Source organism: Nannospalax galili, unplaced genomic scaffold (assembly GCF_000622305.1).
Source record: "Nannospalax galili isolate Female #2095 unplaced genomic scaffold, S.galili_v1.0 scaffold126, whole genome shotgun sequence".
Classification (NCBI taxonomy): domain Eukaryota; kingdom Metazoa; phylum Chordata; class Mammalia; order Rodentia; family Spalacidae; genus Nannospalax; species Nannospalax galili.
In genome coordinates this window covers 1463329-1475984 of record NW_008355275.1, presented here as the reverse complement: position 1 = coordinate 1475984, position 12656 = coordinate 1463329, and the positions used below count along the sequence as shown (strand labels likewise).

At 41.5% G+C, this 12656-nt stretch overlaps 1 protein-coding gene across 1 annotated transcript in view; it reads left to right on the top strand.

The window, feature by feature from the left end:
- The window catches only part of Pamr1 (peptidase domain containing associated with muscle regeneration 1), a 109279-nt gene extending 96860 nt beyond the window's left edge, over positions 1-12419 (top strand). The window contains exons 7-11 of the mRNA XM_008852380.3: positions 1531-1743; positions 3480-3546; positions 6932-7164; positions 8750-9042; positions 10728-12419. Of these exons, the coding sequence (XP_008850602.1) occupies positions 1531-1743; positions 3480-3546; positions 6932-7164; positions 8750-9042; positions 10728-11264 (1343 nt within the window). The 3' untranslated portion in view covers positions 11265-12419. The remainder of the gene's footprint in view (positions 1-1530; positions 1744-3479; positions 3547-6931; positions 7165-8749; positions 9043-10727) is intronic.
- The last annotated feature ends 237 nt before the right edge of the window (positions 12420-12656 follow it).

The following is a 12656-nucleotide window of genomic DNA, read 5'->3' as shown; positions in this document are numbered from 1 at the left end:
TTTTTTTTTTTTTTTTTTTTTTTTTTTTTTGCAGGCTCTGGGTCCCAGTAATTGCCTTGGGGCTGTATTTTCAGAACTGAATGAGTCTGTGTTCAAAGAAGGCAGCAGCAGGCACTGCTTTCCCTGCCTCTTCCTCCCATGTTGCAGTCATTCCTGAAAATACAGCACTGGGGTTTTCTGAGTCCACTTGGGGTGTCAGAAAATGCATTGCTATGTTATGCCATCTCAGTATTTCTGAACAGCTTACACAGTGAGGTCCCTTTTCTTACACTTAAAATAGGAATTTTGGATTTGAAGCCTATGTTATGTAGCCCCAAAGCACACAGTGTTATTGATATATTGCCACATGATCTATGGGCAATCTTAGAGTATTTGGCCGAGTCTATTGGCTTAGCCAGTCATTTGGCTAAGTATGCAATCTTGCCAAGTTCAACATAGGAACATTATTTTTAATTCTTGCATATTTTAGAGGCATTTTGTGAATGGAAATTTCTTTTCTTGTCTGGAGTCAAGTAAGTTTCTTGGAAGGTAATTGAGACAGTTACAGGAAGAAAGGCCTTTTGAACATGTAATTGTATTACATGGGGACTGTTTCACAGGGTATAAGTCTGTACCTAGGAAGAAATGATTAAAAAGAAGTCAGGGAAGCTGATTGTGTGGTTGTTACCAAATTCAATAATTAAAGGTTGAATTCTTCAGGGCATTCACTGTCTTGTCTTAGGTGAGTCATATTCAATACTATGCCATAATCTATTTGAGACAATTATGTTACTTATCTGATAGAATATTCCTGACCATGGCTAAAATCCTATTCAGTGCTCAGAATAGCTGCTGATGCTATTTCTACTTTAAAACCTCTGTCCAACAGGAATGAAAGAATAGAAATTCCTTTGTAATGAATATTAATTATGCAGATGGGAAGTTCTATTTAGGGACTGGGGGAAAATGGTTGTATCTCTATAATTATATTACCCTGTGCTACTTTTTTAATTAAAAGTTTCAGCATACTTTTTTATTCTTGGAGATCAAATCTAAACTTTAAATTCATTTAATGTATGCACTCTTGTTTAGGTCAATTCTACTTACTGAGTATAACATGGGTGGTCTAGTTTATTGCCTAAGTGATAGGAAATGAAAGAGATAAGACAATATTGAGAAGCAATAACCAGCATAAACTTCTTGTACAGTCTAAGTGAAATATTTATGTTGTCCAGGCTTGCCTGGCTTCCACAGTTTGAGAAATAAAGGAACACGATCATACTGGGGCCAGATTTGGTGTCAAACTTATTTATATTTAGAATGAATGATTTCTCAATTTAAGAATAAGTCATTAAAACCAGGGGGAGACATGCCTAGCACATGCCTTTTCCATTATGAGGTTCCTCTTGGTAATTCTGAGCATCACTCTTAGCAGGCTCTCTATCACTGTATTTTTAATTCAATGAAATGTGAAAAGATTCTATTCTGAAATTGGATGACTCAGACCTTTAACAGCTCTTTTTTTTTTTTTTTTTTTTTTTCCATTTCTAGTCCTTGAAGAGAAAAACTGCTCAGACCTTGGGGGCCCAGTCAATGGATACAAGAAAATAACAGGAGGCCCTGGGCTTCTCCATGGGTACCATGTAAAAATCGGCACTGTTGTGTCATTCTTTTGTAATGGCTCTTATGTTCTTAGTGGCGATGAGAAAAGAACTTGCCAGCAGAATGGAGAATGGTCAGGGAAGCAGCCCATCTGCATAAAAGGTAACTCATTGATATTTTTGGTTTCTGTAGCTGTAGATGGAGTTGCTGTACTTTTTGATAGCTCTAATGAGTGCTTTTAGGTCCCTAGAAAATGCTTTTCTCTTGTAATCTCTCTCTCAAACCATATGTAACTCTTGAATTGAAAAGAATACCTTAAAAAATACCTTTGCCTATTTTTTCTGGGCCTCATGAGGGCCTGCTTGCTCTCATCATATCTTGAGGTGATAGAGAAGCAGCTTAGGAAAAAGGAGAAGGCTGAGTTTTATGTGTACAAATCCAAGGGCAGACTTTATAAGCTTTTGCATTGCTATGTTTATTTTCTATGCAATATTGTTAGTGCAAGGCATAAAAGAGCTGATAGATGCACATTCCCGGAGGCTACAGATGTTAAGATGTCCAAAAACAAAGACAATAAACCTTCAAACATCTAAGGGACAGTTATAGGGACAAGTTAGTAGGTCAGGAAAAAAAAGGAGAGATCGGTATTCCTGAAATAAATGATTTGAATGAAGCATGTGGGATTGGTACCAGCCAGGAAAGCTGGGAGAAATTTAAAGGCGTGAAGAGGAGTTGGGATAGTATTCCAGATGAAAGACAGGAAAAGAAAGTAGGTGTAGGTGGGAGTGAAAGACTTATGGTAAGCCCAAGGCAAACCATTCTAGGAAGTAAAATTTAAAATATAGATTGGATGCAATTTATATTTTAAATTAATTTTAAATGAAAACAATCTATTTTAAATGAATTGTGCAAGGTGCATGGAACCCTCCTCATCTCAGTGGAGATGAAGTTTCTCCCTGACTTTACCCCCTGCCTTCAGGCTGACAGCTCCTGTATTAGGGGACAGGCCACAATGATCTGGCTGTTCACTAGGAAGAAAAGCATGTTCATGTCCCAGATTGTCAAAAACATTGCCCCCACCCTTTGTTCTCCCTTCTGGGTATTTGTCAACAACCCACATCATGGGAAAAAGAAGGAAAGAGAAAGAGGAATAAATGTGAAAGGGATAAATCACTTTAGGCTTTTGCCAGAAACAACTTTCATCCTCAGCACAGGGTCTGATGTTTTCTTTCATTAAGTATGGGAACGGTGTTGCATATGTCCTTGGAGGTTTTTGTCAACTCTTCTCTTACAAATTAATACAACCAAAGTACTCTAAGTTGCTAATTAGACAAATGTTGGCTGCCTGATTGGGAAAGTGAGATGGGAAGGATTCATTTTCCCCAGAGGAAAAAAGAAAGACTTCAGTGAATTGAAACAGCTTCTGAGTTGTCCTCTGGTGACTGTTAGAGACCTTCATTGCAGAGACAGCTCAAGGAATGGTCGGTTACTCAAGATTTATCTGTGCTGACACTGGTTTTAAACAAGCACCTCTGAACTCCCTATGTGGGCTATATTTTAGAAACTCTAGTTTGACTTTTATTCCATTAGGATCTAGTTTGCTAGCACCATTCCCGTGAACAGATGCTCCTAATCTATTGACTGTCAGTGTCCCAAATTACCTAGATGAAGCAGTTTTTCAGAGGGGATTGCTGAGTTTTTCAGAGGTAGCTGTCAATTCAGGTGAAAGGCAGTTGCCCTTTTGCTAAGTAAGCTGTTCAAGACAAGATATGTCTTGTCTCTGAGACTGGGGAAAGAGTGTGGTGTCTGGAACAGGGGGTTCGGGTATGAATCCGAATAATGTGATGTGACCAGCGAAGATGGAAAAGGACTCTGTAGCACTGTCTGTCTTTTTCTAGCCTGCCGGGAACCAAAGGTCTCAGACCTGGTGAGAAGGAGAGTTCTTCCAATGCAGGTTCAGTCAAGGTGAGACCAAACACCTAGACTCTGCTTTAAGGGCTAATGAATATTTACCTTCCCATCCCCTCCTCCACTTCTCCACTTGTGTTTGCCCAAAGACAGCCTGGCGCTTCTTAGGGACATTTAGTACTAACTGATCATGAAAGAATGGGGCTTGTTAGATGGTGGCTCATTAGCCAGCTGCCTTCGGCCAAAGGGTAGCAACTGTTGGAAGAGAAGCAAGTTTTATTGGATCGTGGGAAAGCAGATGCTGGTGAGAAGCAAGACTTTCTGATGATCTTTGAAGAGCTGGATTCTAATACTTCAGGCTTCCTAAAGTGACTGCTTATTACGGCAACTTCTAGGAGTTGGCATTCCTTCTGTTGAAGCAGCCAGCTGGGGGTTAGGAAGACCTTCTTGATGATGACCTACCAGATGAGGCAGGCTGGTGGAGCCCAGGAGCTAGAGATAAATAACCAGTTGTAATGAGGGTCATGAGCTCTTGGATGTGCCCATTGTGTCTCCTGGGAAGACAGATGAGGTCCACATGGTGGTGAGAAAGGAGGCCACTTCTCTCTTTCTATATCCTCTTCCTCACTCTTTCTACTTCAGTTGCATGGGCCTCTTTTGTTTTCTTCTATCAGTCCAAACCTAATTCTGTTTTAGAAACTTTACACTTGTGGCTCTTTCAGCCTAGAAACTGCTTTCATGGGATCTCGCTGAGCTAGAACCTCATCTCTTTCTGTTCTCTGCTGCTTTCAGCTGGATGATCTTCCTCACCATTCTCACTCCCCTTTAAAATAAAACCGTGTGGTGCTGGGGAATGAATTTAGAGCTTAATGTATACTAGACATGTGTTGCACCACCGAGCTACATCCCCAGCCCCCGACTCCCTTTGAAATAAAAGTAGCAGCCTCACTTGTACCCTGACACCAGGCTGACCCCTTAACCTGGTGTTCTCTGGCCTTCACCAGGTTTCTGTTTTCATCTTGGCATTCCTTCTACACACACACAGACACAGACACATACATACACACATTCTCTCTTCTCTCTCTCTCTCTCTCTCTCTCTCTCTCTCTCTCTCACTCAAATGGGCCATGTGTCTGCATCATTCTCTCTCTGTCTCTCTCTGTCTCTCTCTCTCTCTCTCTCTCTCTCTCTCTCTCTCTCACTCACTCATTTTCTTTCTCCCAGCCATTTCAAATGTAAAAGTTACAAGTGAGGGAACATTACCTGCTTTGTTCATGCTCAAGTTCTACCTGAAACCATGTCTGCCACGTGGAAGTCATTTAGTAGCTGCTTCTTGAAGGAATGAATTGGATGACAGTCAAGGGTTCAAGACCTGCTTCTGCCTCCCTCTTTAGTCCTGGGTCTTCTTAGGCAACTTTCCAAACTTGATGAGCCTTCATTTTCTCTTTTGAAAAACAGAGGTAATTAGTAAGTCTCTGGGGATTGCTGCTAGGATTAAAACCACATTAACAGCTGACACTTACAGCATATTTGCATGTGCCAGCTGTTTTTCTCATCACTTTGCATAGATTAGTTCATTTAAGCCTCACTAGAACCTCTGAGGCTAGATATTTTATGATTATTATTTGTTTCTTATTAACATATTGTATACGGGTAAACTGAGAACTTAAGTAATATGCCCAAAGACTTATTACTAGAGCAAAGTGCAAAGCCAGAATGTAAATCCAGTATCTGGCCTCAGGGTCTTCTCCCTATGCTCTAGCTAATGCAGAACTGACCTGGCACAGTCTTCAGTGAAGATACCATCCTTATCTCACCCCTCCTCAAGCTTTCATCCATATTCATCTTTCTCTTTTCAGGCAAAGCATTTTCTTGGGAACGGTGTCAGTAGAGTGCAGACTCTGCGTCTTTCTGATCTTGGTGGTTTCCCTGGGGCGGGCTCTCCACTGAGTGGAATCCACCTGCTTTTCCCAAGGAGACATCTCTATTGCCTTTCCTAGCTTTGTGATGCCTTGTAGAGGAATTCTGAGCTACACAAAAAGGCTACATGGCTTCCTATTGTTACAGCAATTTTAATGGCATATTAGGTGGCAACATGGTAGGTGACTCCTACAAACGAGAAAGCAAGCCTAAACTTGGTATAAGTACCTTTCTGGAAGACAGGCTCCTGAAATGGGGGTCTTTCGATCTCCAACAATCTCCCAAATTCTACATATAGACATGAAGTTGGGAGGGGGCGTGTTGGGTGGTATAGAGGGAATTGGATGGGGGAAATGGGGGCATATATAATCATATTTCATTGTATACATGTATAAAATTCTCAAAAATTTTTTTTTCTAAGAAAAAGTAAGCTCATTTTTCATTCAAGAGCTCCTAATTGCAGACCTGGTTATAAACATGACAGGAATATTTAGTGAGTAAAATCAACATGGGATACATATTTTCTCTGAATCAAATACCACAGAGATACAGGAAACAGGGTTTTTAAATAACAATGTTGAATAGCAGAGATACTAGGGTGAAACGGTGACTGTGAAATGCTACCTTGGGTGCCATCCTCTTTACTGCGTCCCAGAGCTCTCTGTATACCTTTCTGGGCTTCCTTTCTCCATTCAGTATGACACAGGGATGAGGACACCTATTCCTGAAGAAATCCCAGCTTTCCAACTGACAGTCATTATGCACCAATGTAAAACAATCACAAGCTGTAACATGGATGTATCTCTCCCCCAGAGAGCCCGTGAGTGGCTCCGAGGGCCTCAACACTGTGGCTCATTTAATATCTCTTTTCACATTTGCATACAACTCTTGGTATTTCTCCCAATAAGTGGTCCCTGAGAGAAAGTTCTCATCTCTGAGAACTAATTACTTCTGCTAATTGCTAAATCAGGCTACTGTATCAACACAGTTTAGTCCAAGTCAATTCTTAATATTGCCCCATTATAATAATGTTTAGAGCAAAGAATGTGCCTGGCTTTCTCTCATTCAAATTAACTCTCTTTCCTGTTTAATTTTACAATTAAACGTGTGCTGTGCTCTCTTTCTCTCTCTCTGTCTCTCTCTCTCTCTCTCTCTCTCTCTGTGTGTGTGTGTGTGTGTGTGTGTGTCTACAAAGTGTACCTTTGGATAGCAGCTATTATGTTTGATGTTATTCTCTTTGGTTAAAAATCCTAGATACTTGGAAGCATGCCAGAAATGCAGTACTAAAATATTGAGGCATGTAAGAGAATTTTCCCACTGGTAGAAGTACTGTGTGTATATGTGGGGGGGGCATAGAGGATGGAGGGGACAAAGAATGAGAAATGAGAGGCATGTGTGTGTGTAGAGAAGAGAGGGAACAAAGAAGAGAATTGAGAGGCATTTTCTCTTCTGTAACTGAATAGCAGCATGGATGCTGAAATCTTGCTTCTGTCTTTCCCTGGTCCTATGTGCCCTGATCCAGGGAGACCCCTTTACACCAGCTGTACTCCACAGCCTTCACCAAGCAGAAACTGCAGGATGCCTCTACGAAAAAGTCAGCCCTTCCCTTTGGAGAGCTGCCCCCTGGGTATCAGCATCTGCACACCCAGCTCCAGTATGAGTGCATCTCACCCTTCTACCGCCGCCTGGGAAGTAGCAGGAGGACCTGTCTGAGGACCGGGAAGTGGAGTGGGCGGGCCCCATCCTGTATCCCAAGTGAGTCATGGCTCATCTTTAAGCTGGAGCCTCTTCCTTTTTCTAAGCCTGCCTGTGAAAAACCTAATCTTATCGAAGACTTTTATTATTATTATTATTATTATTATTATTATTATTATTATTATTTGGAAAGTTTCCTTGTCTAACAGAGTGCTCTTTCATTACTTTCCCTGGTTCGGTGATGTCTGAAATTCTGCAGTGAGAGCTTCTTCCCTTTGGTTTAAGTTTACTATCCAGATTCATTAAATCTTAAAGGTGTATCTTCTTGTGGATGGTTCTGTCATTTGTATCTGGAGAAAAGAGAGTTGAGCAGAAATTAAACACCAAGTAGGGATGGAGTTAAAGCTGCCAGGGGGCCTCTGGCTATGAAATTTTGAGTACCTTGTCATTTTTGTACTCATTATCCAATGATATTAATTGCTACTAGTTAAACAATGAGGTGATGCTAGATAATATGAGATGACACTGAGATAATGCCTGGAAGTCCTGGATTATGGGCTTGCCCTTGCGCAGCTATCTTCCCCATCCTCTGTGAAAGGAGAAGAGTGTGGCTGAGTTCATTGATGCTTATGATTATAGTCATGATATTTTAACTGTTACATCATCTCATTCAGTCTTCTCAAGACCATCCCCCCAGACTATTACTATTATGCTGTACATTTTATAGGCAAAGAAACTAAGGCTCTAAGGTATCAGGTATCAGGTAATTTGTCCAAAATCCTATTAATTAAAGTGCCTTGGAGAAGATCTACATTTTATTTGACTTCAAAGCCTCCACTTTTAACTCTAGATTTAAAATCAAACATTATCTAGGATAGTTGGTTAGTATCAGAGTTGGGGAGATAGCTCAGTCTGTAAAGTGCTTGCTGTGCAACCATGAGGAACCGAGTTTGATCCCAGCACCCACATAAAAGCTGGGCACAGCAGCTTGTGTCTGTAATCCCAGTGCTGGGAGGTAGAGGACCCCTGGGCTTTGCTGGGCATCCAGTCTAGCCAATTTGTTAAGCTCAAGGTCCAGTGAAAACCCCTGTCTCAAAGAATAATGTGGAAAGCAATTGAAGAAGATATTAATATCTGACATTGACCTCTGACCTTGACACACATGTGCACATTCTCTTGTACAGTAGTATATACATACACATACACAAACACATGTACCACATACACACACACATTTAAGACTATTAAAGGGAAGAGAAAACTAGGCTGGATGGTTCAGTGGTCATCACCTCCAAAGGATCATCTTTAAAAAAAATTTTTTATTTATTATTTTTATTTTATGTGTATGAGTATATTGTCTGCATGTAGGTGAGTGCACCCATGTCGTGCAATGCCTCAGAGGTCAGAAGAGGGCATCAGATTCCCTTGAACTGGAATTAAGGATGGTTTGTAACTGCCATGTGGGTCCTGGGAATTGAACCTGGGTCCTCTGCAAGAGTTCTTAACTGCTGAGCCATCTCTCCAGCCCCAGGATCATCTTTTTTTCAGATTTATATCTCCTAGTTGAGTGACATGTTCCCTTTCAGATAGGAAAGATATGGGAAAGATCTGAGTTGATGGTATTGAAATTATATTTTCTCCACAGTCTGTGGGAAAATTGAGAACGTCACTTCTCCAAAGACCCAAGGGACTCGCTGGCCGTGGCAAGCAGCCATCTACCGGAGGACCAGTCATGTGCATGATGGTAGTCTGCACAAGGGTGCATGGTTCTTGGTCTGCAGTGGTGCCCTGGTGAACGAACGCACTGTGGTAGTGGCTGCACACTGTGTGACTGACCTGGGGAAAGTCACCGTCATCAAGACAGCAGACCTTAAGGTAGTCTTGGGGAAATTCTACAGGGATGATGACCGAGATGAGAAGACCATCCAGAATTTACGGGTGAGAAAGGGCTTAATGTGGAAGCTGGGGCTCTAGGGCTTAACCAGTTACAAGCACAAGAGAGCAGCACCTGTGTTAGCCCTGTCACCTTAGCATATAAGTAGCCACTCCAGAGCCTGGTGTGCAGCAGGTCCTCAATACTTCATACTGACAGACACTGGAAATGGGAGGTTAGAAAGCCACATAGTCTTTCTCCTCTCCTTTACTTGTTTTAAAAATAAGGTAGAACCAAAATCATCTATCACTGTAGTCATGAAAAGTCAGTCACCTCAAAGTAAAATATACATGTACTTTACCTAGTAGCATATATTGTAAATTATACTACATTGAAACTATTCACTTAATGGGGGTCTCTGTCTGAGATTATTTGTTCAAAAGACATTGTGACTTATCATTGTGTCCTCAGTGTCCAGATCAAAAGAGATTGTTAATAAATAGTTCTTGAATTAAAAAAAAGATAGTTTATTGTCACATTTGGGAATTATCCAAGTAGGCTTCAAGGACATAAATTTTATCCATGATAATCCTACAATACACTTCTCCCTTATTCTGTATTCCCTTTCAATCTGTTCATCCATCCATCCATCCCATCCCATCCTCTATTTATCCATCCTTCCACCTGTCTATCTAGGAATCAATTCATCCATCTGTCCATCATCAGTGAGCCCTTACAATATGAAGCGCATGTGAAATAGAGAATGCGGCATGACAGTTTTCTCTAGTTTAGTGGAAGAGACAGATCCATATGCTGTGATCAGTATTTCACAGGAGAAGCCCCAAGAAAAAGTGCTCAAGTAATAGAACTTATATATCTTAAAAAATTGAAATGCATTACAAATATGAGCTCTTAGAAACCCTATCAAAAACATTAACCAATAAGACATGGAATAGTAAGAGAAGACCCTGTGGGAAAGTCATTGAGTGTTCTGAGAACATTCTTATTGGAGAAATCTTAGGGACTGTTTGCTACGGAACGTGGCTCCATCTTGCTGGCTTGAAAGTACATGAAATGTTGGGGCTAGAGAGATGATTCAGTGGTTAAAAGCACTGGCTGCTCTTGCAGAGGATTCAGGTTCGAATCCCAGCACCCACATGGCAGCTAACATCTGTCCCTAACTCCAATTCTAAGGGATCTGACACCCTCTCCTGACCTCTGCAGGCACTGCACAACATGGGTGCACTTACATATATGCAGGCAAGAAACTCATACACATCAATTAAAATATTATAAAAAGAATCTATGAGAAAGATTTACAGTGGGCCAGACATTTCAAACTAGTAGCTTATAGTTTATGGTTTTATTGTGCTGACATATATGTTCTTAATCAGTTTATTTATCAACAGTAAACAATTCAGATAAAATCTGGAATCCATTCTCTGGCAAAATCAGAATGCTCAGGCCATTTTGGTAGGAATGAAATGTCCTCTGCTTGCTTCATATGGGACATGAACTCCCCTTTCTGCAGCCTTGCCCATGGAGTAGATCCCATTTATTCCACTTACCGGGTCCTGGTAGGCATTTGAGTTGAGATAAAACAATTACTTTCCATGATTCCTTATGTTTCCAAATAATTACAGCTATCACTTAGATAATTTCATCTAATAATTTGGCTCCCAAACTGGCCTATTCTTGTCCACACTGGAGTTGGCTGTTCACTGTTGCTATCTATTTCTTGTATTGGTAGATTTCTGCTATCATTCTGCATCCCAACTATGACCCCATCCTGCTTGATGCTGACATCGCCATTCTGAAGCTCCTGGATAAGGCCCGCATTAGCACCCGCATCCAGCCCATCTGCCTGGCTGCCACTCGGGACCTCAGCATTTCTTTCCAGGAGTCCCACATCACTGTCGCTGGCTGGAACATCCTGGCAGATGTGAGGAGCCCTGGTTTCAAGAATGACACGCTGCATTCTGGAATGGTCAGAGTAGTGGACTCGCTGCTCTGTGAGGAACAACATGAAGACCATGGCATCCCAGTTAGTGTCACTGACAACATGTTCTGTGCCATTCAGGACCCCAACACCCCTTCTGACATCTGCACTGCAGAGACAGGGGGCATTGCAGCTGTGTCCTTCCCAGGCCGAGCATCCCCTGAGCCTCGTTGGCATCTGGTGGGGCTAGTCAGCTGGAGCTATGACAAGACATGCAGCCATGGCCTAGCCACAGTCTTCACCAAGGTGTTGCCTTTCAAAGACTGGATTGAGAGAAACATGAAATGAACTGGCTGCAGGCCCACTGAGAACCTTTCCCCAGCATCCATCTCTATATGTGCTGTATGACACTCTGGACCTGAAGTGTGATTTTGCCCATGAACTTGGCCATGACAAACCTTCTCCTTTCAGGGATGTATTTCAGTGAATGATGAGTAGAGTTTGCTTTCTGGCAGGCCACCACTTTTCTGACTGCTAGAAACCATCTGAAAGATGCTAAGGCTTATGAGAACTAAATTTCTTCAAAGAAGACCATGTGAATGAGAAGAAAACCTTCATGGCCTTCTCCACCTCTCAGTGATGTGAATGTCATGGTCATCTCTGGTTGAGAGGGTTGGCCTGAGGGGGTCTGGACTGTACCACCCCTCTTTTGAGGGCTTCAGTCAAACTTCCAAAGAACAGCCTGTATGACAGCCCAGGGCAAAGGAGCTTGGATGTGGCACTTGCTCTTATGAATGTTATCACAGTATTTTCTGGTCATTTTCCTTGATTTCCTGCACACATTTTAATAAAATAAGGGTTGGCTTCTGACCTACAAAAGAAAAATGTTATATCCTCATTTTTGTATGCTGATTTTCTGAGTTACATGAATTTGGGCTAGTGGCTTGGAGATGACCTTTTAATATAGAGCCAAAAGGTATAATTCTCCAATGTGTATGCCAAAGGCTACCTTTTCTATGACAGTCCTTGGAGCTTGAAGGGCCATGGGCCAGGCATTTCAAATACAGATGCCATCAGATAAGATACAGATTGATAAATACTAGGGGTGTGACTTATCTCAATAGGACTGAGAAGTAGGAGATTAGTAAATCACAACTCAAAGTGTGTCTGTCAGGATGTTTCTATGGAGGATTAAGAGAAGAATTATCATGAGTGTGGGAAATACCCCACATTCCATCCCATAAACTGGAGGCTCAGATAGAAGGGGGTGGGGAGCCAGCACGTGTAGGGATTCTCTCTCTGCTTTCTGGCTGTCATGATGGGAACTGCTCTTCTCTGTCCTCCTCACCAGGATGGAGTAAAACTTCTGAAATTCTGAGAAAACTAATCTGTCTTTGTTTCCCTCAGGTCACAAACTCTGGCCAACACCATGGATTTTCTCATTTCTATTGTCTTTGATTCTCCTAATCTAGATTCAGCATAAAGCCTACTTTGAATCTCCACAAGGCCTTTTAATAAAGTAAATGAAAAGTAAATGAAAAGTCCTTATTGTACTTGAATCAGAGTCACATATTTACTTACACCAAACAGACATGCTAAAAACCTATAGCCTCACTCTTTCTACAACTCCTGTGAGTCTCCTTTGAAGCCCCACTCTCGCTTCCTACTGTATAGTAGAGGAAAAATGAACTTAGTCTGATAAATACCTTCTGTGATATTTTTCACTTATATTATCTCTTG